The 25,241-nt window shown below is 44.8% G+C and overlaps 1 protein-coding gene and 1 pseudogene across 1 annotated transcript; both read right to left on the bottom strand.

Annotated features, from left to right (window-relative positions):
- Positions 1 to 6,545: 6,545 nt before the first annotated feature.
- LOC140902538 (immunoglobulin kappa light chain-like) lies at positions 6,546 to 10,214 on the bottom strand (annotated as a pseudogene).
- A 10,476-nt stretch (positions 10,215 to 20,690) lies between these two features.
- LOC140902744 (immunoglobulin kappa light chain-like) lies at positions 20,691 to 24,792 on the bottom strand. Its single transcript, XM_073323122.1, has 6 exons — positions 24,750 to 24,792; positions 24,178 to 24,510; positions 23,129 to 23,440; positions 22,409 to 22,519; positions 21,951 to 21,997; positions 20,691 to 21,075 (listed from the first exon to the last, which is right to left on the bottom strand). The coding sequence occupies exons 1-6, from the start codon at positions 24,790 to 24,792 to the stop codon at positions 20,980 to 20,982; spliced, it is 942 nt and encodes a 313-aa protein (XP_073179223.1). The 3' UTR covers positions 20,691 to 20,979.
- Positions 24,793 to 25,241: the final 449 nt, after the last annotated feature.

Raw genomic sequence — 25,241 nt, 5'->3', positions numbered from 1 at the left:
GGGAGATGGTCTGAGCTGGGCTGGGCTGGGCTGGGCTGTGTTTATTACCTAGCGTGGAAGGGCAGAGGGTCCAGACGAGGCTCAGAGACACCAGCAGCAGCAGACCAGCTCCAGCCGCAAGGGGCACAATGTAATGTGAGCACTCGCTGGCAGGGGCTGTGGAGGAAGCGAACAAACAGACAAAAGTAAGTGGCTGACTTGAGCCAAGAGGGTCGTGATGCCACCACATCCAGCTCTTCCCTGCTGATCCCCATTTCACCATAGGCCTTAACCCCCGAGGAGTGAGACAACAGGAGCCTTCAGCACCTTTCACCCTCTGTGTTGCCCCCTTTCCCTTAGGCAAATTCTTTCCCCTATAATCAGAATCTTCTCTGGACCTTCTGCCATCCACGAAATCCTCCTTCCAGGTCTCACCTCACCTCACTGCCTCTCCATCACTTTGCATATCTCACTGGAACACATCTCTCTTCTCAAATGCCTCTCAATTCCCCTTTACTCAAGAGATATATTATATTTTAAGTCTTTACAGTGCTTTATATGTACAATCTGGGTGAAAGCTGCAGTAGAGATCTGAGCTCCATTGTCTTATGATCCCTGTAATGTCTCACATTACCTTTCCCCAAATTCTCTAGATAAATTTTAACTAAGACATAGAATATTCCAGCTTTCTGTGATGGAAAGTTACGTAGAAGCAGCTCTGATTGTGGCCCCTTCACCTTTATTTCACATCTGAGTCTCCCTTGGTCTCAAATATATCATCACTCACCTTCAGGATACCTGGTACTTTTCTTCACACTGCTGCCGGAAGAGTTGAATTTGACTTCACAGGTGAAATTCTTCCCACTGGTCCAGGTGTCCCTGGGGATGCTGATGTGATTTATGAGGGTTAAAGATCCATCCTTTGCTTTCAATGAGCGTGTCAGCCCCTGTTCCCTCAGCTCCCCAGAAACACTCCAGGAAACATGGACTGGACTGGTCACTCCATGGATCACACAGGCCAGATTCGCTGTCCCAGTGACTTGAATGTCATGTGGAAATGGGACCAGAAGCATCACCCAGCTGTTCTTGGTATAACTGTCTGAGCAGAAGGTGGTGTGATATTTCAGTGTGATGATCAAATGAGCTGCAGTCTGATTAAAGGTATTAATCTTTCACCCAGAGAGACAAGGTGGGTGAGGTAAAATCCTTCATTGGACCAACTTCTGTTGGAGAAAGACACAAATTTTCAAGCTGACACAGAGCTCTCCTTCAGGTCTGGGAAATATATTCAGAGTGTCATTTCCCAGACCAGAAGGAGAGCTCTGTGTCAGCAAGAAAGCTTGTCTCTCTCACCAACAGAAGTTGGCCTAATGAAAGCTATTACCTCACCCACCTTGTCTCTCTAATATCCTGGGACCAACACGGCTACAGCAACACTGCATACTATCATTCACTAAGACATTATTTCAAAGGAACAAATGTACTGAAGAAGGAAATATTAAATTACCACACCAACACTGACTAGGATATAGCTGCACTACCTAGAAGGAAAATTGCGAACAATTTTATAAATTTTATAAACTTTTCATTAACTCAAAATATTACTTCGTGCAAACATAACTCTTAGGTTAGCAATATTCCCTACCAGGGTGCCCTGAACAGTCACAGAGAAACTTCAATAGTTTATTTTTGGCACTTTCAGGTTTTACACATATATTTTATAACATTATATGTTGTTATATTCCTTCTATACCCAGAGCATTTAATGTTTAGCTCATCTGCTTGGTTTAAAGCATGCTTTCCTTTGAACCATTCATCAATAGCTATGGTATCTTGTCACATTTTATTGGGAACATGAAATATGCTTTGTCAATCAGTTATTAGTCTCCTTAAACAAGCTATGGTTCCTTACCTCCAACAATCAGCGTGGATCCATTCCCGAAAAGCAGGTTGCTGCTGTCTATATATGCACAGTAGTAAATGCCAGACTCAGCCTTTTGGATATTGCGGATTTCCAGTGTCGAGCTGTGCGTCTTGTGTTTGCAAGCAAACTTACTTACATTTTGATCATCCAAACAGCGCTTAATGCAGGTGGGTTTCTCTCCTTCTCTTCTCAAATACCAAAACATTCTACTTTCTTCCAAGTTTTCTGTGGAAGAACAGTGGATCTTTGCGTTGTCACTAACTTCAACAAACTGGATCCGCTGAGTCTGGTGCAGAAATAACTGCACTCCTAGCACTGGAGAAATAAAATATCGTTAATAGTCAGTGTCCACCAGGTCTCCAACTGCCACAGATGGAATGGATAGCTCAGCACTAGAAATTACTTAATCTGTTAGTTATTCTCTGCATCCAAAATGCTAAAGTACTAACTTTGTACAAGTGAATGGAAATGCAATTAATATCCAGCAAAAGTTTCAAAACATATCATAGATATTCAACACTGGTGTCCTACTGAAGAGGCTGTTTTCCCAATTCCAGAGTTTAATGCAGAAGTTTTACCTAAAGAAGATAAAATCAGATACTCGGCAAAGATCATTTTCATAAAAAAGGAGAACAAAATCCTGACACACTAGTCCAAAGGCTGATGCCCAGTGCACTGCTGCAGTGACTGGGTACAGTGTCTTGGTCATTCCCAGTGAGGAACGCCTCCGAGGAGGATGTGCTGTGCTGATAGATACTAGAGGGGTGGGTTAAAGCCTCTACAGAGGGTACACCATTTCTTGTAGAATTTCTCTGCGTTTCAATGGCATAGGGGTGTACTCTAATGATTTAGAATAATTTTAAACCTCCAGAACATGGATGATGTATATAAACAAACCCACAAGACTTCGGAGCACAAATCCCATTGACTTTCAAAGGAAAATACTCCTAAATCACTTAGTTCTTTTGACAAGCCCAAGCTAAATCTCTTCCCAGGTTTCCATGTTTGGTCCATTGTTGTACCATATTTCTTGGTGCTATAAAATTTGCCTGTAACAATCATTTGGAGTCTCATCTTGGAGGACTTTAATAGCACTTTAAATCATCCCGCTGAAAGCTCTGACTTGTGTGAGAAATAAGACAACAAGGGATACAATTTTCAAAAGAGACCAAGTCCCATTTTAAAAACTGCCTGCGGGCCAGATTTTCAAAAGTATTTCGGTGCCTCTAAATGCAGAGAGGTGCCTCGTGAGATTTTCAAACATGGCTAAGAGGGTTAGCTGACTCGCTCCTACTGAAGCCAGTGGAAGTTAAATGCCTCCCCTGCCTCCCTTTCGATCTACCAATAATCTGGCTAAAAATGAACGGAACACGGCAGGTTCGAAAGCTGCGTCTGGCTGCACAAAGCAGGGAGCGAGAAGAAAAGTGCATCTGTCAGTGACCCTTCTGAAACAGCTGACAACAGAGGGCAATGTGGGCTAGCGATTAGAGTCATTGGCTCAGAAAAGACCAGATTCCCTCGGTGCCTTGGCCAGGTGTCCTTAGCCTCAAGCCCACTTGTGAGGCTGCACTGACTGGCTGCAGCTCCCCTGGCAAAGTGGGGATCGATCTGTTACAAACCCCTTCCCGGCAACACTCTAATGCTGGGGACCATCTTCCTTCCTTCCCCTCCCTCTCTCGCTCTCTCTCATGGGTGTGGAGCTACCTGGGCTAAATCCTGCAGTCCCTGCCTCAATCAATATTAAATGGAAGCAAGAGTTTAAAGGAAGGCTGGACTGGTCACGATTCTGTCTGATTTCTAGCCCAAGGGCATTACTCACAATTACACAGCTTCTCCTTTGCACCAAGGTAAAGAGGAGTTTAAAGGAGCATAAATTACACTCACACCCACTTCCAGGCCCTTGTGCATTACCATGGTGGAAAGGGGCTTAGTGCAAATGAGAATCCGGTCCCCAGGTTCACTTATAAGGGGCTGAATGTTGTCAGTGGTAGTACAGATAAGACCACAGAAATCATAACGCTATTCGAGCACAATGTCTCCCCAGCCCAGTTCCTGTAAGGGCATGTTATAAACCTCCCAGTAACACGGACTGACAATGGTACAAAGCCCTACTTACTGTTCTAAGGTTCCCAGTGAAAATGCTTTACAACGTACAGTGCTTTAAGGAACTGAAGGTAGGTGCTGAAACTAAAAGCAGCTGAGCACGCACCACTCCTCTGGACTTAGCTTAGTTCAGTGGGTGCCCAGCACATCACAGCAAGTGCCTCAGCACCATGCAGAATTGGACCCTTACAGTATATACAGAAATATCTTCATGCACTGTGGGGGTGGAGCGGGGCAGCTGTTTGACAGCCCCACAGCAGCCCTGCGCGGTGGCTTAGGGCAGGAAGTGGAAAGGAGCCATGTAGCCAACTGCAGCTACACGAGCACTTTTACACTCATGTGATTACCAGGCTGGGCCAGAAAATTTCCCATTGCACAAAAAATTTTCAAGATATCAAAAAATTTTCTCGTCTCAAACTGAGATGAAAAGTTAAAATCTCAAAATGTTTCCGAGAACCAAAAATCATTTTTGGATTGTGTGAAAGGAAGTGTTTTGGTTTTAGTATTTTTGAAAATGTTTCCTTTCAATTTTGACTATATAAAATTTTGACCATGTTAAACTTAAAATGATTTCAAATATAAATAGTTTAAACTTCTTAGCAATTCATCATTTTGAACTGGAGTTTTTCAATTTTGAAACTTTTAATACATGTCAAAAAATTCATCAAAGCTTACCCTTTTCCCCTGGGGGAAAAAAAAATTCTCCATTTCAACAAGTGTGCATTTTCCAACAAAGAAATGTTTCTTCTAAAGACTTGACCAGCTCTAGTAATTTACTCACATGGGACGTTGGCCAAGGAACCAGAGCCAGCTGCTCTCATCCTGCTGAAAGCATCCTCAGGGATGTCAAGTCACCATCCACTCATGACCTCAGTTTGAAAGCTCAATGGAAATCTGGGCCCTCCTGCAGCCCCGTTGGGTTCAGTAACCTGAGATCAGATTCAGGCCCTTAGTCATTCAATTTTTATTGGCACTCAGAGAATCATAGAAATGTCAGACTGGAAGGAACCTTGAAAAGTCATCCAGGTCCTGCCTCAGCACAGGGGTCTGGACAAGTAAAGCTGGATCATCTCTTACAGGTGTTTGTTCAACCAGCTCTTCAAAACCTCCAGTGACGGGGATTCCACAACCTCCCTTGGAAGCTAGTTCCAGAGCTGAACTCCCCTGAGAGTTAGAAACTTTTTCCAAATATCTACCCCAAACATTCCCTGCTGCAGATTAAACCCATTACTTCTTGTCCTGCCTTTAGTGGACATGGAGAACAAAAAATCCTCTTTAAAACAGTCCTTATCATATGTGGAGATGTGTGTCTAACAAGTGGTGTGTAACACATTTGTTGTATCATCCATCAAAGAAACACAGACACTAAGTGGGATGAAAAGGGCCGGATTCTGCTCTCAGAGTCACTGGAGTAAATCCAGAATAACTCCACTGACTGCAACACAGCTCCTTCAGATTTACAGTGTAGTAAACCAGAGCAGAATCTGACCCAGAGAATTTAAGAGCTCACCTTTCTTATTACACAATAAGCTGAGCTTGATGCATTGAACAGGTAAAAAAGGCAACACACACAAATCACTAGTGGGGATGCCGTCTGTTTTTAATGAGTGATATTTAGAATGACAGCTTGATCAACAAGTTGTGATGTAAACGGGCAGCGCGTGCAGGCTCAGGCACCAGGAGAGCTCAAGTCATTGATAACGTGTTGTTATTGTTAGATGGTGCACGGAGGCTGGCACCTGGGGCCCTGTGGATTTCGCCTTTGGGGAAAGAAGCAGCTTCTACACCAGCATTTCTCAACCTTTCTGATACCAGGGACCGGCTGGCTGCCTTCCTAAACTGTGTCAGGGAGATCTCAGGGACCGGCACTGGTCCACGGACTGGTCATTGAGAAACACTGCTCCAGAGGAAACACTGGACTAGCAGCTCCAGCCCTGGCCTGGGGAGAGATTCCCATCCCTCCCATCTCCTCCCGCATCCGTCCTTCCCCTTCCCAATCCCATTGTACGTCCATGTAATGTTACTGCAAAGGCATCATGTGCCTGCTGAGGATCAGGGGAGCTGTGGCATATACAGGGGCTGCACGTCCCCTCTGCAGGCTCCTGCCATCTGTCCAGGGAAGCCACAGCCTTTCAGCTGTGTCCGGGTCCCCCTGCACGTGGGGGAGGATGATGAGGACAATTGTTGTGTTACCATAGCACTCAGCAGCCCCGGTTATGGACCAGGCCTCGTTGTGCTAGGCGCTGCACAAACTCAGAACAAAGAGACAGTCCCTGCCCCAAAGAGCTTCCAATCTAATACACAAGTGACGTGTAAAGTCATCTACACCACAATGTCTTTACATCCCAAGAGGAGATTTCCCACCTGATGAGACTGGACTCTGTGGGGGTCTTCTGACTTTTTATTTCTAAACAGAGAAGGGGAGAAAATAAGTAAAAAAGGCGACTGAGACAGACAGAGCGTTCTTCCAGCGGCTACTTCCAATCAGCAGAGAACCAGCCATCAGTTCCCACGTGTGCATTCCCCTGCACGAGACAGTTCAGGGTTTTACACATTTCCCTCTGGCTGATCGCTGCATTGTGCGCCCGTTGTGATTCCGCAAATTGAAACCCAGTTGAGTGTATAAGATTCCATCCTGTTTGGTGACAATTAGTAAATTTAGCCAGCTCCTTGTAAAATGAAGGGATACAGGGTGTGAGAACACCAAACACTCAAGTGAGTTTAGCCTGATTAAAAATTCCCTCTCATCTCTGATTCTCCTTATTGTCCTGTAAACTGTGCGTGTTATCAGAATGGAAACCAGTGTCAGATTCTGACTTTAAGAACTCACCTGCTCATTATATTTTGCTAGACCCAAACCTGATATAAATGGATAGTCTCCTATTGAGGTCAGTGAGCTTGGACTCAGGCCCACAGCACCTGTCACTGCAAAATCTTCATGTGCTTTACCAATATAATTTCTTCTGGCTCTTTATCTTATAAGTGCCAAAAATGTTCGCAGCTGCACAAAAACCCTGTAAAGGGTACAGTCAGAACCAATAAAATATCAAACTTCCCAACATCCTTGCGCAGTAAACCTTGTTATTCACTTTTTACACATGGGGAAACTGAGTCACAGAGTACTAAGTGGCTTGCCCACTATCCCACAGTAAATTGGTACCATTGTTAGCAGTAAGGCTCTTTGCTCCCCTTCTGCTACTCCAACAGCTAGATCTCTCTTTCACCTTTCAAAACAAATTGGTTTAAGTGCCAAATATATGAAGTTGATGGATTAGAAATGCCTGAAACAGACATATTGATTTAGACAGAGACAGTTTGCAAAGGGCCGTACCTGTTGCTCCTCGGAAGCTGGGGGTGCTGAGACCCTGGGCTGGAATCCTGGAACAAACAAAGACAACAGTCAAAGTTCCTCTTCCAATGGTCACTCCCCCAACTGGTTCATTGACTAATGGTGCATCCGAGCTGTAATTGTGCAGGGCTCCACCAAGCATGGCAAATGGAGAGAGGCACATCAGAAAGGCTAGTGCTCTTTGTGAGCTATACACCAGGTGCCTGAGCCATCGGAAGTAGAAGCCTTTCTACATCGCTCCCTTTGTCACGGAGAACAAAGCCGTTCTCCCGACACAGGACATTCAAGATGCAGAAAACAAACATTCGGAGATCAGTGCTGGCAGTTGTGACATTTGCAGCGTGTTCATGTGTTGGATGGGACAGTTGCAGTCCCCAGTAGCAAGCAGGGGAGCAGGATTTCTCTCAGTGGGGGAGTGTCTGGGCTGGGCTGTGTTTATTACCTAGCGTGGAAGGGCAGAGGGTCCAGACGAGGCTCAGAGACACCACCAGGAGCAGCAGACCAGCTCCAGCCGCAAGGGGCACAATGTAATGTGAGCACTCCCTGGCAGGGGCTGTGGAGGAAGCAAAAAAACAGACAAAAGTGCCTGACTTGAGCAAAGTGGGCCTTAATGCCACCACATCCAGCTTTTCCCTCCTGAGCACATTTCACCACCGGCCTTAACCCCCGAGGCGTGAGGATACAGAAGCCTTCAGCATTTTTTACCCTCTGTGCCCCCTCTCTCTCAGGTGAATTCTTTCCCCTGTCATCAGTATCTTCTCTGCACCGTCTGCCATCTACAAAATCCTCCCTCTAGGTCTTTCCTCACCTCATCACCTCTCCATCACTTTGCATATCTCATCGGGAAAACATCTCTCTTCTCAAATGCCCTTTTACTCATGAGATATATTATTTTTTAACTCTTTACTGTGCTTTATATGTACAATTGGGGTGTAAAATCAGAGCTACATTGTTTTGTGGTCCCTGTAATGTCTCAATTCACCTTTCCCCAAATTCTCTAGAAAACTTCTATGTAAGACATAGAAATTCCAGCTTTCTGTGAAGGAAAGTTATGTAGAAGTAGCTCTGATTGTGGCCACTTTACCCTTCTTTTACATCTGAGTCTCCCTTGGTCTCAAATATCATATCACTCAGCTGCAGGATATTTGGTACTTTTCTTCACACTACTGCCGGAAGAGTTGAATTTGATTTCACAGGTGAAATTCTTCCCACTGGTCCAGGTGTCCCTGGGGACGCTGATATGATTTATGAGTGTTAAAGATCCATCCTTTGCTTTCAGTGAGCGTGTCAGACCCTGTTCCTGCAGCTCCCCAGAAACACTCCAGGAAACATGGACTGGGCTGGAGACTCCATGGATCACACAAGCCAGATTCGCTGTCCCAGTGACTTGACTGCCATGTGGAAATGGGATCAGAAGCATCACCCAGCTGCTGTTGGCATAACTGTCTGAGCGGAAAGAGGTGGCAAATTCAGTGCGATAATCAGATGAGCTGCAGTCTGATTAATCTTTCACTAAGAGAAACAATGTGGGTGAGGTAATATCTGTTATTGGATCAACTTCTGTTGGTGAAAGAGGCAAACTTACACAGAGCTCTTCCTTCAGGCCTGGGAAATCTATTGAGTGTGTCATTTCCCAGACCTGAAGGAGCTCTGTGTAAAGTTGAAAGCTCGTCTCTCTCACCAACAAAAGTTGATGCAATAAAAGCTATTACCTCCCCCACCTTGTCTCTCTCAGATCCTGGGACCAAGACAGGTCCAGCAAAACTACATACTATCTTATGCTAAGGCTCTAATTCAAAGACAAAGAAGCTATTGAAAAAGGAAGACATATTAAATCTAAAGAGGAGAAATAGCACAATACATATCTGCATTAGCCAGAAGGAAAGTCGTGTGCAATTTTATAAATTGATGCCCTCTAAGGAACCTTTCATTAACTCAAAACATTATTTCACGCAATCATGGCTCTTAGGTTAGAAATATTCCCAACCTGGGTGCCTTGAACAGACAGAGAAACTTCTAAGGCTTTTTTTGAGCCTTTTCAAATTTTGTTCTCTTATTTATTAAAAATACACATTATAGTCTTTCTGTATACATAGAATTTAATGTTTAACTGATCTTTTTGGCCTGAAGTACTCTTTCCCTTTAACCGTTCATCAATAGCTCTAGTATCTGGTTACATTTTAATGGGAACATGAAATGTGCTTTGTCAATCAGTTAATAGCCTCCTTAAACAAGCTATGATTCCCTACCTCCAACAATCAGTGCGGTTCCATTCCCAAAGACTGGGTAGCTGGTCATTGTAACTGCACAGTAGTAAATGCCAGACTCAGTCTTTAGGATATTGCTGATTTCCAGCGTTGAGTCTCGCGTTTGCAAACAAATTTACTTACATTTTGATCATTGAAACACTTCTTAATGTGTGTGGGTGTCTCGCCTTCTCTTCTCAAATACCAAAACACTTCCCCTCCTCCTTCCAAGTTTTCTGTGGAAGAACAGTGGATCTTTGCAGTGTCACTAACTTCAACAAACTGGATCCGCTGAGTCTGGTACAGCAATAACTGCACTCCTAGCACTGGAGAAATAAAACATTGTTATAGTCAGTTTCCATCAGGTGTGGATAGTTCAGCAATGGCATATACTTCACCTGATAATATTTATGCTCTGCAGCTTAAATGCTAAAAAACCTGCAATAACTTTGTTCAAGTAAATGGAAATGCAATTAAAATCCAGGAAAATTTCAAAATATATCCTATATATTCAACAAGGATGTCCTATTGAAGAGGCTGTTTTCTCAATTCCAAAGCTTAATGCAGATGTTTTACCTAAGGAAGATAAAACCAGATACTCAGCAAAGATCATTTTAGGAAAAAAAAAGTGAAAGAAAGTCCTGACACACTAGCCCAAAAGCTGACGCCTAGTGCACTGCTGCAGAGACGGGGTACAGTATGTTGGTCATTTCCAGTGAGGGACGCCTCCGAGGAGCATGTGCTGTCATGGTAGATACTGGGGGGTGTGTGGGTGGTTTAACGAATCTACAGAGGATACGGTATTTCTTGTAGAATTTCTCTGCATTCCACTGGCACAAGGGTGTGCTATAATGATTAATAACAATTTTAAACAACATCCAGTACCTGGCACAATGTTTCCTATGTATAAATTGAATAAATGTGCCCATCTGACTTCACCCCATTGACTTTCAAAGGAAAATGCTCCTACACCACTTAGTTGCTTTTGACAATTCCAACCTAAGTCTCTCCCCAACACTCCATGTTTGGTCCATCTTTGTACTGTGTTTCTTGGTGGTACGATGCTGACCAGGAGCGAGCATTTGGAGTTTCAACTTGTGTGAGAAATAAGAAAATGAAGAATATGATTTTCAAAAGCACCCAAGTCCCATTTTCAAAAGTGACTTGGGCCAGATTTTCAAAGGTGTTTATGGGCCTATAAATGCAGAGAGTGCCTAGCGGGATTTTCAAACATGGCTAAGAGGGTCAGGGACCTCACTTCTACTGAAGTCAATGGAAGTTAAGCGCCTCCCCTGCCTCTCTTGGGATCTAGCAATAAACTGGCTGAAAATGAACTGAACAGGGCTGATGCAAAGCTGCGTCTGGCTGCACAAAGAAGCGATAGAGAAGAAAAGTGCATCTCAGTGTCTCTTCTGAAACAGCTGACAATAGAGGGCAATATGGGTGAGCAAAAAGAGGCATTGATTCAGAAAAGCACAGATTCCCTGGGTGCCTTGGCCACGTCTCCTTAGACTGTACCCCGTTTTCTGAGGCTGCACTGCCTGGCTGCATCTCCCCTGGCAAAATGGGGATTGATCTGTCACAAACGCCTTCCCGGCAGCTCTCTAGTGCTGGGGACCATCTATCTCCTTCCTTCCCCTGCTTCACTCCCACCCTCCCACTGCTGGGGAGCGACCTGGCCAGACTCCTGCAGTCCCTGACTGAGGCAGTGTTACGTGGAAGCAGGAGTTTGGCTGATGGACGACGACTGGACTGGGCAAGATTCTGCCTGATTTCTAGCCCAAGGGCATTACTCACAATTACACAGCTTCCCCTTTGCACCAATGGAACGGGGAGTTTAGAGGAGCAGAAATTACACTGACACCCACTTCCAGGCCCCTGTGTGTTACCATGGTGGAAAGGGGCTTAATCATCAAGAGACCTGATTGTCCTTTGCACTATGTTCTCATGTCCCCAGACTCGCTGTTAAGACACTGAATGTTGTCAGTGGTACCACAGACAAGAATATAGAAATCTTAATGCTAGTCAAGCACAATGTTTCCCCAGCAAAGTCCCTTATAAGAGAAAGTGCCTGTTCTAAACCTCCAAGTAATACCGCTTAACAATGGCACGATGCTTTATTGCTCCCGGGATCCCAGCAGAATACGTGCAGTGCTTTAAGGAACTGAAAGTAGGTTCTGATCCTAAAAGCAGCTGAGCGCCCACCACTCCCCGGGACTTTGCTGAGAGTTGTAGGTGTCTAGCACATCCCAGCAGGTGCCTCAGCACCATGCAGGATTGGGCCCTTATGCTGTGTCTAGACATATCTTCATCCATCCACTGCAGGGGTGGGGTGGGACAGCTGTTTGACAGCCCCACAGCAGCCCTGCACAGTGGCTTAGGGCAGGAGCCATGTAGCTACATTTTACACTCATGTGATTACAGAGGCTGGGCAGAAGATGGTTTTTCCATCCCACAAAAATTGTTAAAAGATCGAAAAATTTTCCTGTCTTGAGCTAGGATGAAAATCAAAATCTCAAACATTTTTCTTGAACCAAAAATCCAAAGATCATTTCTGGTTTGGGGGAAAGGAAGCATTTTGGTTTAACAATTTTGAAATTTTTCCTTTCAATTTTGACCATGTCAAATTTTGACCGTGTTATTTTTTTACAACTATAATTAGTTTAAACTGCTAAGCAAGACGCCATTTTGAACTGGAGAACCGGAATTATTCATTTTTCAGTTATGAAACTTTAAGATAAATTGAGGAAAGCACCCTCAGGGACTGCAAGTTAACATTCATTCAAGACCTCAGTTTGAAGACTCATTGGAAATCTGGACCCTCTTGCAGCCCCATTGGGTTCACTACTCAGGGTAATACAAGATCAGATTCAGGCCCTTCGTCATTCTATGAATGTCCATGAAAAAATGAATCACAGAAATTTCAGGCTTTAAGGGACCTTGAAAAGTCATCAAGGTGCTGCCTTAGCACAGAGGTCTGGATAAGTTAACTTAGACCATCCCTGACAGGTCCAATGTATTCTTTCAACCTCCAATGATGGGGATTCCACAACCTTCCTTGGACGCCTGTTTCAGAGCTGAACTCCCCTTAAAGTTAGAAAGTTTTCCCTAATATCTAACCTAAATCACCTTGATTCAGATTAAGCCCATAACTTCTTGTCCATCTTCCCTTGGGCATGGAGAACAATTGATCACCATCCTCTTCAAAACAGCCCTTACCCTATTCCAAGATGTGTGTGAAACAAGTGGTGTGTAACACATTTGTTGTATCATCCATCAAAAGAAACACAGAGGCTAAGTGGGATTAAAAAGGGCCAGATGCTGCTTCCAGAGACACTGGTGTAAATCCAGAGTAACTCCACTGACTATAACAGAGCTCCTCCAGGTTTACACTGCTGCAAACCAGAGCAGACTCTGGCCCAAGGAATTTAAGAGGTCACCGTTCTTATTACACAATAAGCTGAGCTTGATGCATTGAGCAGGTAAAAAAGGCAACACACACAAATCACTAGTGGGGTTGCCATCCCTTTTTAATGAGAGACAGAATGACAGCTTGAAAAACAACAAGTTGTGATGTAAACAGGCAGAGCGTGCAGGCTCAGGGCCTAGGAGAGCTCCAGTCATCGATAACGTGTTCTTATCGTTAGATGGTGCAGAGGGGCTGGTGCATGGGGGCCTGTGAATCTTGCTCATGATGGGGAAGCAGCAGCCTGCAGAGGCAGCCCTGGAATAGCAGCTCCCGCACTGGCCTGGGGAGAAATTCTCATCCCTCTCAGCTCCTCCCGCATCCATCCTTCCCCTTCACAATCCCATTGCACGCCCATGTAACGTTACTGCAAAGGGACCATGTGCCTGCTAAGGATCAGGGAAGCTGGGAGCTGTGGCGTATACAGGGGCTGCACGTCCCCTCTGCAGGCTCCTGCCATCTGGCCTCACTCTCTGCAGGGAAGCTGCAGCCGTTCAGCTGTGCCTGGGTCCCTCTGCACGTGGGGGATCATGATGATGATGACAATTATTGTGTTACCATAGCATCCAGGAGCCCCAGTTGTGCTAGGCACTGCACAAAACACAGAACAAAGAGACAGTCCCTGCCCCAAAGAGCTTCCAATCTAATACACAAGTGACGTGTAAAATCATCTACACCATGATGCCTTTATATCCGAAAAAGGAGATTTCCCACCTGATGAGGCTGGACTCTGTGGGGGTCTTCTGACCTTTTATTTCGAAACAGAGAAGGGGAGAAAATACAAAAAGAAAGGAGACTGAGACAGACAGAGCCTTCTTCCAGCTGCTACTTCCAATCAGCAGAGAACCAGCCATCAGTTCCCACGTGTGGATTCCCCTGCACCAGAGAGTTCAGGGTTTTACACGTTTCCCTCTGACCGATCGCTGCATTGTGCGCCCGTTGCGATTCCGTGAATCGCAATCCAGATGAGCGTGTAAGATTTCACCCTGTTTGGCGACATTTAGTAAAATTAGCCCCCTTCTTGTAAAATGAAGGGACACAAGCTGAGACAGAACTGAACATCTAAGTGAGTTTAGCCTGATTAAAAATTCCCTCTCATCTCTGATTCTCCTGCTTGTCCTATAAACGGTGCGTGTTCTCAGAATGGAAACCAGCCCTGGATTCTGACTTTAAGAACTCACCTGTTGATACTATTTTGCCAGATCCAAACCCCATGTCTCCTATGAGGTCACTGAGCTTTGAATCAGGCCCACGGCACCTGTCACTGGAAAATCTTCATGTGCCTTACAAATATAATTTGTTATAGCTCTTTATCTTTTAAGTGCCAAAAATGTTCCCAGCCGCACAAAAACCCTGTAAAGGGTACAGTCAGAACCAATAAAACATCCAACTTCCCATCATCCTTGTACAGTAAGTCTAGTTATCCACTTTTTACACATGGGGAAACTGAGTCAGAATAGTAAGTGACTTGCCCATTATCAGTAGCTAGTATTAAAGCTCACAGTAAGACTCGGACCTCCCTTCCTGCTACTCCAACAGCTAGATCTCACTTTCACCTCCTCCTTCCAGATCAATCAGTTTAAGTGCCAAATATATGAAGCTGATGGATTAGAAATGTCTAAGACAGACACATTGATTTAGACACAGATAGTTTGCAAAGAGCCGTACCTGGGGCTCCTCGGAAGCTGGGGGTGCTGAGACCCTGGGCTGGAATCCTGGAACAAACAAAGACAACAGTCAAAGTTCCTCTTCCACGGTCACTCCCCCAGCTGTACTTACTGGCTAATGGTGCGTCCGAGCGGTGGGTGCGCAGTGCACCACCATGCACGGCACAATGAGAGGGGCTCATCGGAAAGGCTAGTGCTCTTTGTGAACTACAGACAAGGCGCCTCGGCCATGGGCAGTAGAAGCTACATTGCTCCCTCGGTCACGGAGAAAAAGCCGTTCTCCTGACACAGGAAATTCAAGTTTCAGAAAACAAACATTCGGAGATCAGTGCTGGCAGTTGTGACATTTGCAGCGTGTTCATGTGTTGGACGGGACAGTTGCAGTCCCCAGTAGCAAGCAGGGGAGCAGGATTTCTCTCAGTGGGGGAGTGTCTGGGCTGGGCTGTGTTTATTACCTAGCGTGGAAGGGCAGAGGGTCCAGACGAGGCTCAGAGACACCACCAGCAGCAGCAGACCAGCTCCAGCCGCAAGGGGCACAATGTAATGTGAGCACTTGCTGGCAGGGGCTGTGGAAAAACCAAATAAACAGACAGTTGACAAGAAGGTGTGAGTAAGAGTAGGGGGAAATTAGTATTGGGGAAATAGTCTGAAATGGGCCACTGTCACTACCGCTTCAAAAGTTATTTTTCCTCCCTTGGTGTCCTGCTGCTAAGTGAATTGTCTCGTTAGACTGACCTCACACTTGGTAAGGCAACTCCCATCTTTTCATGTATTTATACCTGCTCCTGTATTTTCCACTCCATGCATCTGATGAAGTGGGTTCTAGCCCATGAAAGCTTATGCCCAAATACATTTGTTAGTCTCTAAGGTGCCACAAGGACTCCTCGTTGCTTTTGCTGATACAGACTAACTCAGCTTCCACTATGAAATCTGTCTTTGGAAAACATCTCTCTTCTCAAATACCTCTCAATTCCCCTTTACTCCTGGTATTTATTATTATTTAGCTCTCTACAGGGATTCATATGTACAATCTGGGTGAAAGCTGCCCTAGAGATCAGAGCTACTTTGTCTTGTGGTCCCTGTAATGTCTCAATTCACCTTTCTCCAAATTCTCTAGAGAAATTCTAACTAAGACATTAATTCAAAGAAACACATCTATTAAAGAAGGAAATAGTAAATCACCACACTACCGCTAACTAGATTGTAGAGCAATACGTATCTGCACTAGCCAGGAGGAAAATTGTGTGCAAATTTTAAATTTTTTATAAACATTTCATTAACTCAACATATAGTTTCATGTAGTCGAGGCTCTTAGGTTAGAAATATTCCCTACCTGGGTGCCCTGAACAGTCAGAGAAACGTCAATAGTTTATTTTTGGCACTTTCAAGTTTTAACATTTTTACTTATAAAATGTATGTGTATTATATCCCCTCTGTACCCATAGTATTTCATGTTTAGCTGAACTGTTTGCATTAAAGCATGCTTTCCTTTGAACCGTTCATCAATAGCTATGGTATCTTGTTTCATGTTAATAGGAACATGAAATATGGGTTGTTAATCAATTATTAGTCTCCTTAAACAAGTTATGTGGTTCCTTACCTCCAACAATCAGCGAGGATCCATTCCCGAAGATCAGGTAGCTGCTGTATTTATATGCACAGTAGTAAATACCAGACTCCGTCTTTTGGATAGTGCTGATTTCCAGTGTAGAGCTGTGTCTTTCATGTTTGCAAGCAAATTTACTTACATTTTGGTCATCAAAACAGTGCTTAATGCAAGTGGGTTTCTCACCTTCTCTTCTCAAATACCAAAACACCTTCCATCCTCCTCCTTTCAAGTCTTCTGTGGAAGAACAGTGGATCTTGGCGGTGTCATTAACTTCAACAAACTGGATCCGCTGAGTCTGGTGCAGAAATAACTGCACTCCCAGCACTGGAGAAATAAAATATTGTTATAGTCAGTTTCCATCAGGTCTCCAACTGCCACAGATGGAATGGATAGCTCAGCACTAGAATTTATTTAATCTGATAACATCTGTGCTCTGCAGCCTAAATGCTAAAATAACCTGCTATTAAAATGCAGCTAAAGCTTGAAAACATATCATAGTCAACACTGGTGTCCTACTGAAGAGGCTGTTCTCTCAATTCCAAAGCTAAATGCAGAAGTTTTACCTAAGGAAGATAAAACCAGATACTCGGCAAAGATCATTTTCATTAAACAAGTAGAACAAAATCCTGACACACTGGCCCAAAGGCTGATGCCCAGTGCACTGCTGCAGTGACTGGGTACAGTGTCTTGATTATGTCCAGTGAGGAACGCCTCCAAGGAGGGTGTGCTGTGGTGATAGATACTAGAGGGGTGGGTTAAAGAGGCTACAGCATATCTTGTAGAATTTCTCTGCATTGCAGTGGCTCAGGGGTGTACTATGATAATTGAGAATAAATTTAAACATCCAGAATATGGATGATCTATAGAAACAAATCCCCATGACTTCAGAGCACAAGTCCCTTTGACTTTCAAAGGAGAATGCTGCTAAATCAACTAAGGTCTTCTGAGACTCCCAATGTAAGTCTCTGCCCAGTCTTCCATGTTTGGTTTAAGGTATCATCTTTCTGGGTGGTACAACACAGATATGTAATGATTGTTCGGCATCTTGTCTTGGAGGACTTTAATTGTACCTTAAATAATCACACTGAAAGCTCTGACATTTGAGAAAGAAGACAACGTGGAATGCAATTTTCAAGAGTACAAGTCCCATTCTCAACAGTGACTTAGGGCCAGATGGTCAAAAGTATTTCAGTGCCTATAAAGCAGAGAGGTGCCTCGCGGGATTTTCAAACATGGCTAGGTGGGTTAGGAGCCTCACTCCTACTGAAGTCAATGGAAGTTAAGGGCCTCTGCTTGGATCTAGCAATAAACTGGCTAAAACCAAACTGAACGGGGCTGGTTAAAAAGCTGCGTCTGGCTGCACAAAAAGGAAAGTGCATCTATCAGTGACCCTTCTGAAACAGCTGACAATAGAGGGCAACATGGGCTAGCGAACAGAGCCATTGGCTCAGAAAAGACCAGATTCCCTCGGTTACTTGTCCACGTCTCCTTAGACCCTACTCCATGTTCTGAGACTGGACTGACTGGCTGCAGCTCCCCTGGCAAAGTGGGGATCGATCTGTTACAACCTCCTTCCAGGCAACACTCTAATGCTGGGGACCATCTACCTTCTTCCTGCCTTCCCTTTCACTCCCTCCCTCCCATGGTTGGGGCGTGACCTGGGCTAAATCCTGCAGTCCCTGACTGACGCAGTGTTACGTGGAAGCAGGAGTTTGGCCTGACGAAGGACGACTGGACTGGCCAAGATTCTGCCTGATTTCTAGCCCAAGGGCATTACTCACAATTACACAGCTTCTCCTTTGCCCCAATGGAACGAGGAGTTTAGAGGAGCAGAAATTACAATGACACCCACTTCCAAGCTCCTGTACGTTACCATGGTGGAAAAGGGCTTAATGCAGACGAGAATCAGGTCCCCAGGCTCACTGTTAAGGGGCTGAATGTTGTCAGTGGCAGTACAGATGAGACCATAGAAATCATAACGTTATTCAAGCACAGTGGCTGCCCAGCAAAATCCCTTATAAAAGAAAGCGCCTGTTATAAACCTCCCAGGAACACTGATTGACAACAGCACAATGCTTTACTTACTGCTCGAGGGATCCCAACACAATGCTTTACAATGTAAATTGCTTTAAGAAACTGGACTTAGGCACTGAACCTAAAAGCAGCCGAGCACCCACCATTCCCCTTGACTTTGCAGAGTGTTGTGTCTGCCCAGCACATCACAGTCAATGCATCAGCACCTTGCAGGATTGGGCTTTTACACTGTGTATAAAAATCTCTTCATGCACGGTGAGGGTGGAGCGGGGCAGCTGTTTGACAGACCCACAGCAGCCCTGCGCAGTGCCTTAGGGCAGGAAGTGGAAAGGTGCAATGTAGCCAACTGCAGCGACACGAGCAATTTTACATGAATGTAATTACCAGGGCTAGGCAGAAAATGGATTTCCCACCCCACACAAATTTTCAAGATACTGAAAACTTTTCCTCTCACTAACTAGGATAGAATAATCAAAATCTCAAAAATTTTCCTGGAACCAAAAATCATCATCGGTTTGGATGAAAGGAAGCATTTTGTTTTAAGAATTTTGAAATGTTTCCTTTCAATTTTCACCATATGAAATTTTGACCAGGTTACATTTTATTGAATCAATAACTAGCTTAAACTTCTAAGCATGGCGTCATTTTGAACTGGAGAACCAGAATGGTTCATTTTTCAATTCTGAAACTTTTTGTGAAGTCAAAACATTCATCAAAGCTGACCCTTTTCCCATGGGAAAAAAAATCTCCATTTCAACAAATAGGAGTTTTCTGACAAAGAAATGGTCCCTCTAAAGACTTGACCATCTCTCGTAATAACCCAAATGGGAAGTTGGCCAAGGAACCAGAGCCAGCTGCTCTCATCTTGCTGAAAGCATCCTCAGTGACTTCAAGTCACCATTCATTCAAGTCCTCAATATGAAGGCTCATTGGGAATCAGGGCCCTCCTGCAGCCCTGTTAGGTTCAGTCCTCAGAGTAACCGGAAATCAGATTCAGGCCCTTAGCCATTCATTTTTTATCGGCACTCAGAGAATCATAGACATGTCAGGCTGTAGGGGAAGTTGACAAGTCATCAAGGTCCTGCCTCAGCACAGGGGCCTGGACAAGTAAAGCTAGGCCATGCCTGACAGGTGTTTGTTCAACCTGTTCTTTAAAACCGCCAGTGACGGGGATTCCACAACCTCCCTTGGAAGCCAGTTCCAGAGCTGAACTCCCCTGAGAGTTAGAAAGTTTTTCCTACCATTTAACCTAAATCTCCCTTGCGGCAGATTAAGCCCACAACTTGTCCTGCCTTTAGTGGAAATGATCACCATCCACCATATTTTGAAGGTGTGCGTGCAAGACGTTCCGTTTCAGAGGAGCAGCCGTCTTAGTCTGTATTCGCCAAAAGAACAGGAGGACTTGTGTCACATTAGAGACTAACCAGTTTATTTAGGCATAAGCTTTCATGAGCTACAGCTCACTGCATCGGTTCTGTGTAACACATTGGCTGTAGCATCCACCAAAAGAAACGCAGATGCTAAGTTAGATAGAAAGGGCCAGATTCTGCTCTCAGAGACACCGGAATGAATTTGGAGTAACTCCAGTGACTGCAACAGAGCTCCTACAGATTTACACTGCTGTAAACCAGAGCAGAATTGGGCCCAAAGAATTTAAGAGGTCACCATTCTTATTACACAATAAAGTGAGATTGATGCATTGAACAGGTAAAAGAGGCAAAACAAACATCACTAGTGGGGTTGCCGTCTGTTTTTAATGAGTGACAGTTCGAATGACAGCTTGAACAACAAGTTGTGATGTAAACAGGCAGCGCGTGCAGGCTCAGGGCCTAGGAGAGCTCCAGTCACCGATAACGTGTTGTTCTCATTAGATGGCGCAGAGGGGCTGGCCCATGGGGCTCTGTGAATCTCGCCCATGGGGGAAAGCAGCAGCCTGCAGAGGAAGCACTGGAGTAGCAGCTCCCGCAGTGGCCTGGGAAGAGATTCTCATCCCTCCCAGCTGCTCCCGCATCCATCCTTCCCCTTCCCAATCCCATGGCACGTCCATGTAACCTTACTGCAAAGGGAGCATGCGCCTGCTGAGGATCAGGGGAGTTGGGAGCTGTGGCGTAGACAGGGGCTGCACGTCCCCTCTGCCGGCTTCTGCCATCTGGCCTCACTCTTTGTGCAGGGAAGCTGCAGCCGTTCAGCTGTGTCCATGTCCCTCTGCAGAGAGAGGGAGGATGATGATGAGGAGGATGATGATTGTATTACCATAGCACCCAGGAGCCCCAGTTATGGACCAGAGCCTCTCTGTGCTAGACGTTGCACAAAACATAAGACAAAGAGACACTCCCTGCCCCAAAGAGCTTCCAATCTAATACACAAGTGATGTGTAAAGTCATCTACACTATGATGCCTTTATACCGCAAAAGGAGATTTCCCACCTGATGAGGCTGGACCCTGTGGGGATCTTCTGAGCTTTTTATTCTAAACAGAGAAGTAGAAAAAATACAAAAAGAAAGGAGACGGAGACAAACAGAGTCTTCTTCCAGCTGCTATGTCCAATCAGCAGAGAACCAGCCATCGGTTCCCACGTGTGGATTTCCCTGCGCTTGACAGTTCAGGGTTTTACACGTTTCCCTCTGGCCGGTCGCTGCATCGTGCGCCCGTTGTGATTCTGTGAATCAAAATCCAGATGAGCGTATAAGATTCCACCCTGTTTGGCAACAGTTAGAAAAATTAGCCACCGCCTTGCAAAATGAAGGAGGTGATCAGACAGAGCTGAGATCAAGCTTGACATAACTGAACATACAAGCGAGTTTAGCCTTGTGGAAAATTCCCTCTTATCTTGGATTCTCCTGCTTGTCCTCTAAATTGTGTGTGTACAAAACCATCACTGGATTCTGTCTTTAAGAACTCACCTGCTGATCATATTTTGCCAGATCCAAACCCCATATAAATGGACAGTCTCCTATTGAAGTCAGGGAGCTTTGGATCAGGCCCACAGCACCTTGCACTGGAAAATCTTCATGCACCTAACAAATATAATTTCTTATCGCTCTTTATCTTTAAAATGTCAAAAATGTTCCCAGCTGCACACAAAAACCCTGTAAAGAGTATGGTCAGTAACAATAGAACATTAAAGTTCTCATCATTCTTGCGCAGTTAATCTTCTTATCCATTTTTTGCACATGGGGAAACTGAGTCACAGAGCAGTAAGTGACTTGCCCACTATCCCACAGTAAACTGGTACCAGAGGTAGTATTAAAGCTCCTTGCTCCCCTTCTGCTACTCCAACAGCTAGATCTCACATTCACCTTCGCTTCAAGATCAATCTGTTTAAGTATGAAATCTATGAAGTTGGACTGAGGGACTAGAATTGGCTGAGAGAAACTGACACTCTGAGTACATGTTCTTGACCTGAAGAGGGGCTCTGTGTAAGCTCGAAAGCGTGTCTTCCTCACCAAAGAGTAGTTGGTCCAATAAAAGTTATTACTTCACCCACCTTGTCTCTCTAATATGGGACCAACACGGCTACAACAAACACTGCACACGTTGATTTAGATAGAAACAGTCTGTAAAGAGCCGTACCTGGGGCTCCTCGGAAGCTGGGGGTGCTGAGACCCTGGGCTGGAATCCTGGAACAAACAAAGACAACAGTCAAAGTTCCTCTTCCACGGTCACTCCCCAGCTGTAGTTACTGACTAATGGTGCGTCCGAGCTGTGGGTGCGCAGGGCACCTCCATGATGGCAAATGGAGAGGGGCTCGTCAGAAAGGCTAGTGCTCTTTGTGAGCTATAGACAAGGTGCCTGGGCCAGGGGCAGTAGAAGCCTTTCTACATCGCTCCCTTTGTCACGGAGAACAAAGCCGTTCTCCCGACACAGGACATTCAAGTTTCGGAAAACAAACATTCGGAGATCAGTGCCGGCAGTTGTGACATTTGCAGCGTGTTCGTGTGTTGGACGGGAGAGTTGCAGTCCCCAGTAGCAAGCAGGGGAGCAGGATTTCTCTCAGTGGGGGAGTGTCTGGGCTGAGCTGTGTTTATTACCTAGCGTGGAAGGGCAGAGGGTCCAGACGAGGCTCAGAGACACCACCAGCAGCAGCAGACCAGCTCCAGCCGCAAGGGGCACAATGTAAAGTGAGCACTCCCTGGCAGGGGCTGTGGAGGAAGCTAAAAACCAGACACAAGTAAGTGGCTGACTTGAGCCAAGAGGGTCGTGATGCCACCACATCCAGCTCTCCCCTCCTGATCCGCATTTCACCACAGGCCTTAACCCCTAAGGAGAGAGGCGACAGGAGCCTTCAGCACCTTTCACCCTCTGTGTTGCCCCTTTCCCTTAGGCAAATTCTTTCCCCTGTAATCAGAATCTTCTCTGGACCTTTTGCCATCTACAAAATCCTCACTCTAGGTCTCTCCTCACCTCATCGCCTCCCCATCACTTTGCATATCTCACTGGAACACATCTCTCTTCTCAAATGCCTCTGAATTCCCCTTTACTCCTGGTATTTATTATTACTTAACTGTTTACAGTGCTTTATATGGACAGTCTGGGTGAAAGCCCCCTTAGAGATCAGAGCTACATTGTCCTGTGATCCCTGTAATGTCTCACGTGACTTTTCCCCAAATTCTCTAGAGAAATTCTAACTAAGACATAGAATATTCCAGCTTTCTGTGATGGAAAGTTACGTAGAAGGAGCTCTGACTGTGGCCACTTCACCCCTATTTCACATCTGAGTCTCCCTTGGTCTCAAATATAGTATCACTCACCTGCAGAATATCTGGTACTTTTCTTCACACTGTTGCCGGAAGAGTTGAATTTGACTTCACAGGTGAAATTCTTCCCACTGGTCCAGGTGTCCATGGGGACGCTGATGTGATTTATGAGGGTTAAAGATCCATCCTTTGCTTTCAGTGAGCGTGTCAGCCCCTGTTCCTGCAGCTCCCCAGAAACGCTCCAGGAAACATGGACCGGGCTGGACACTCCATGGATCACACAGGCCAGATTCGCTGCCCCAGTGACTTGACTGCCATGTGGAAATGGGACCAGAAGCATCACCCAGCTGTTCTTGGTATAACTGTCTGAGCAGAAGAAGGTGGAGAATTTAGTGAGCTGCAGTCTGATTAAAGATGTTAGTCTTTCACTAGGACTTCTCTCACTTCTTGGTGAGAGAGATAAGCTTTTGAGCTTACACAGAGCTCTTCTTCAGGTCTGGGAATTTACTCAGAGCTCCTTGCCAGCTCGAAAGCTCGTCTCTCTCACCAACAGAAGCTGGTCCCATAAAAGCTATTACCTCACCCACCTTGTGTCTCTAATACCCTGAAACCAACGTAGCTACAACAATCACTGAGACATTAATTCCAAGAAACACATCTATTAAAGAAGGAAATAGTAAATCACCACACTACCTCTAACTAGATTGTAGAGCAATACGTATCTGCACTAGCCAGGAGGAAAATTGTGTGCAAATTTTAAACTTTTTATAAACATTTCATTAACTCAACATATAGTTTCATGTAGTCGAGGCTCTTAGGTTAGAAATATTCCCTACCTGGGTGCCCTGAACAGTCAGAGAAACGTCAATAGTTTATTTTTGGCACTTTCAAGTTTTAACATTTTTACTTATAAAATGTATGTGTATTATATCCCCTCTGTACCCATAGTATTTCATGTTTAGCTGAACTGTTTGCATTAAAGCATGCTTTCCTTTGAACCATTCATCAATAGCTATGGTATCTTGTTTCATGTTAATAGGAACATGAAATATGGGTTGTTAATCAATTATTAGTCTCCTTAAACAAGTTATGTGGTTCCTTACCTCCAACAATCAGCGAGGATCCATTCCCGAAGATCAGGTAGCTGCTGTATTTATATGCACAGTAGTAAATACCAGACTCCGTCTTTTGGATAGTGCTGATTTCCAGTGTAGAGCTGTGTCTTTCATGTTTGCAAGCAAATTTACTTACATTTTGGTCATCAAAACAGTGCTTAATGCAGGTGGGTTTCTCACCTTCTCTTCTCAAATACCAAAACACCTTCCATCCTCCTCCTTTCAAGTCTTCTGTGGAAGAACAGTGGATCTTGGCGGTGTCATTAACTTCAACAAACTGGATCCGCTGAGTCTGGTGCAGAAATAACTGCACTCCCAGCACTGGAGAAATAAAATATTGTTATAGTCAGTTTCCATCAGGTCTCCAACTGCCACAGATGGAATGGATAGCTCAGCACTAGAATTTATTTAATCTGATAACATCTGTGCTCTGCAGCCTAAATGCTAAAATAACCTGCTATTAAAATGCAGCTAAAGCTTGAAAACATATCATAGTCAACACTGGTGTCCTACTGAAGAGGCTGTTCTCTCAATTCCAAAGCTTAATGCAGAAGTTTTACCTAAGGAAGATAAAACCAGATACTCGGCAAAGATCATTTTCATTAAACAAGTAGAACAAAATCCTGACACACTGGCCCAAAGGCTGATGCCCAGTGCACTGCTGCAGTGACTGGGTACAGTGTCTTGATTATGTCCAGTGAGGAACGCCTCCAAGGAGGGTGTGCTGTGGTGATAGATACTAGAGGGGTGGGTTAAAGAGGCTACAGCATATCTTGTAGAATTTCTCTGCATTGCAGTGGCTCAGGGGTGTACTATGATAATTGAGAATAAATTTAAACATCCAGAATATGGATGATCTATAGAAACAAATCCCCATGACTTCAGAGCACAAGTCCCTTTGACTTTCAAAGGAGAATGCTCCTAAATCACTAAGGTCTTCTGAGACTCCCAACGTAAGTCTCTGCCCAGTCTTCCATGTTTGGTTTAAGGTATCATCTTTCTGGGTGGTACAACACAGATATGTAATGATTGTTCGGCATCTTGTCTTGGAG

This window comes from Lepidochelys kempii, chromosome 24 (genome assembly GCF_965140265.1).
Source record: "Lepidochelys kempii isolate rLepKem1 chromosome 24, rLepKem1.hap2, whole genome shotgun sequence".
NCBI lineage: Eukaryota > Metazoa > Chordata > Testudines > Cheloniidae > Lepidochelys > Lepidochelys kempii.
The sequence above is the reverse complement of the archived record's forward strand: the minus strand, read 5'-3'. Positions and strand labels throughout refer to the sequence as shown.

What these genes read in the sequence shown, in the direction of transcription:
- LOC140902744 (XM_073323122.1), bottom strand. Translation starts at nt 24,792, where the DNA reads ATGAAAATGATCTTTGCCGAGTATCTGGTTTTATCTTCCTTAG. An exon ending in CCTCTGCCCTTCCACGCTAG is followed by an intron (nt 21,998 to 22,408) that starts GTAATAAACACA and finishes TGTTTGTTCCAG; the next exon opens with GATTCCAGCCCAGGGTCTCA. An exon ending in CAGCTTCCGAGGAGCCCCAG is followed by an intron (nt 21,076 to 21,950) that starts GTACGGCTCTTT and finishes GTTGCCAAACAG; the next exon opens with GGTGGAATCTTATACGCTCA.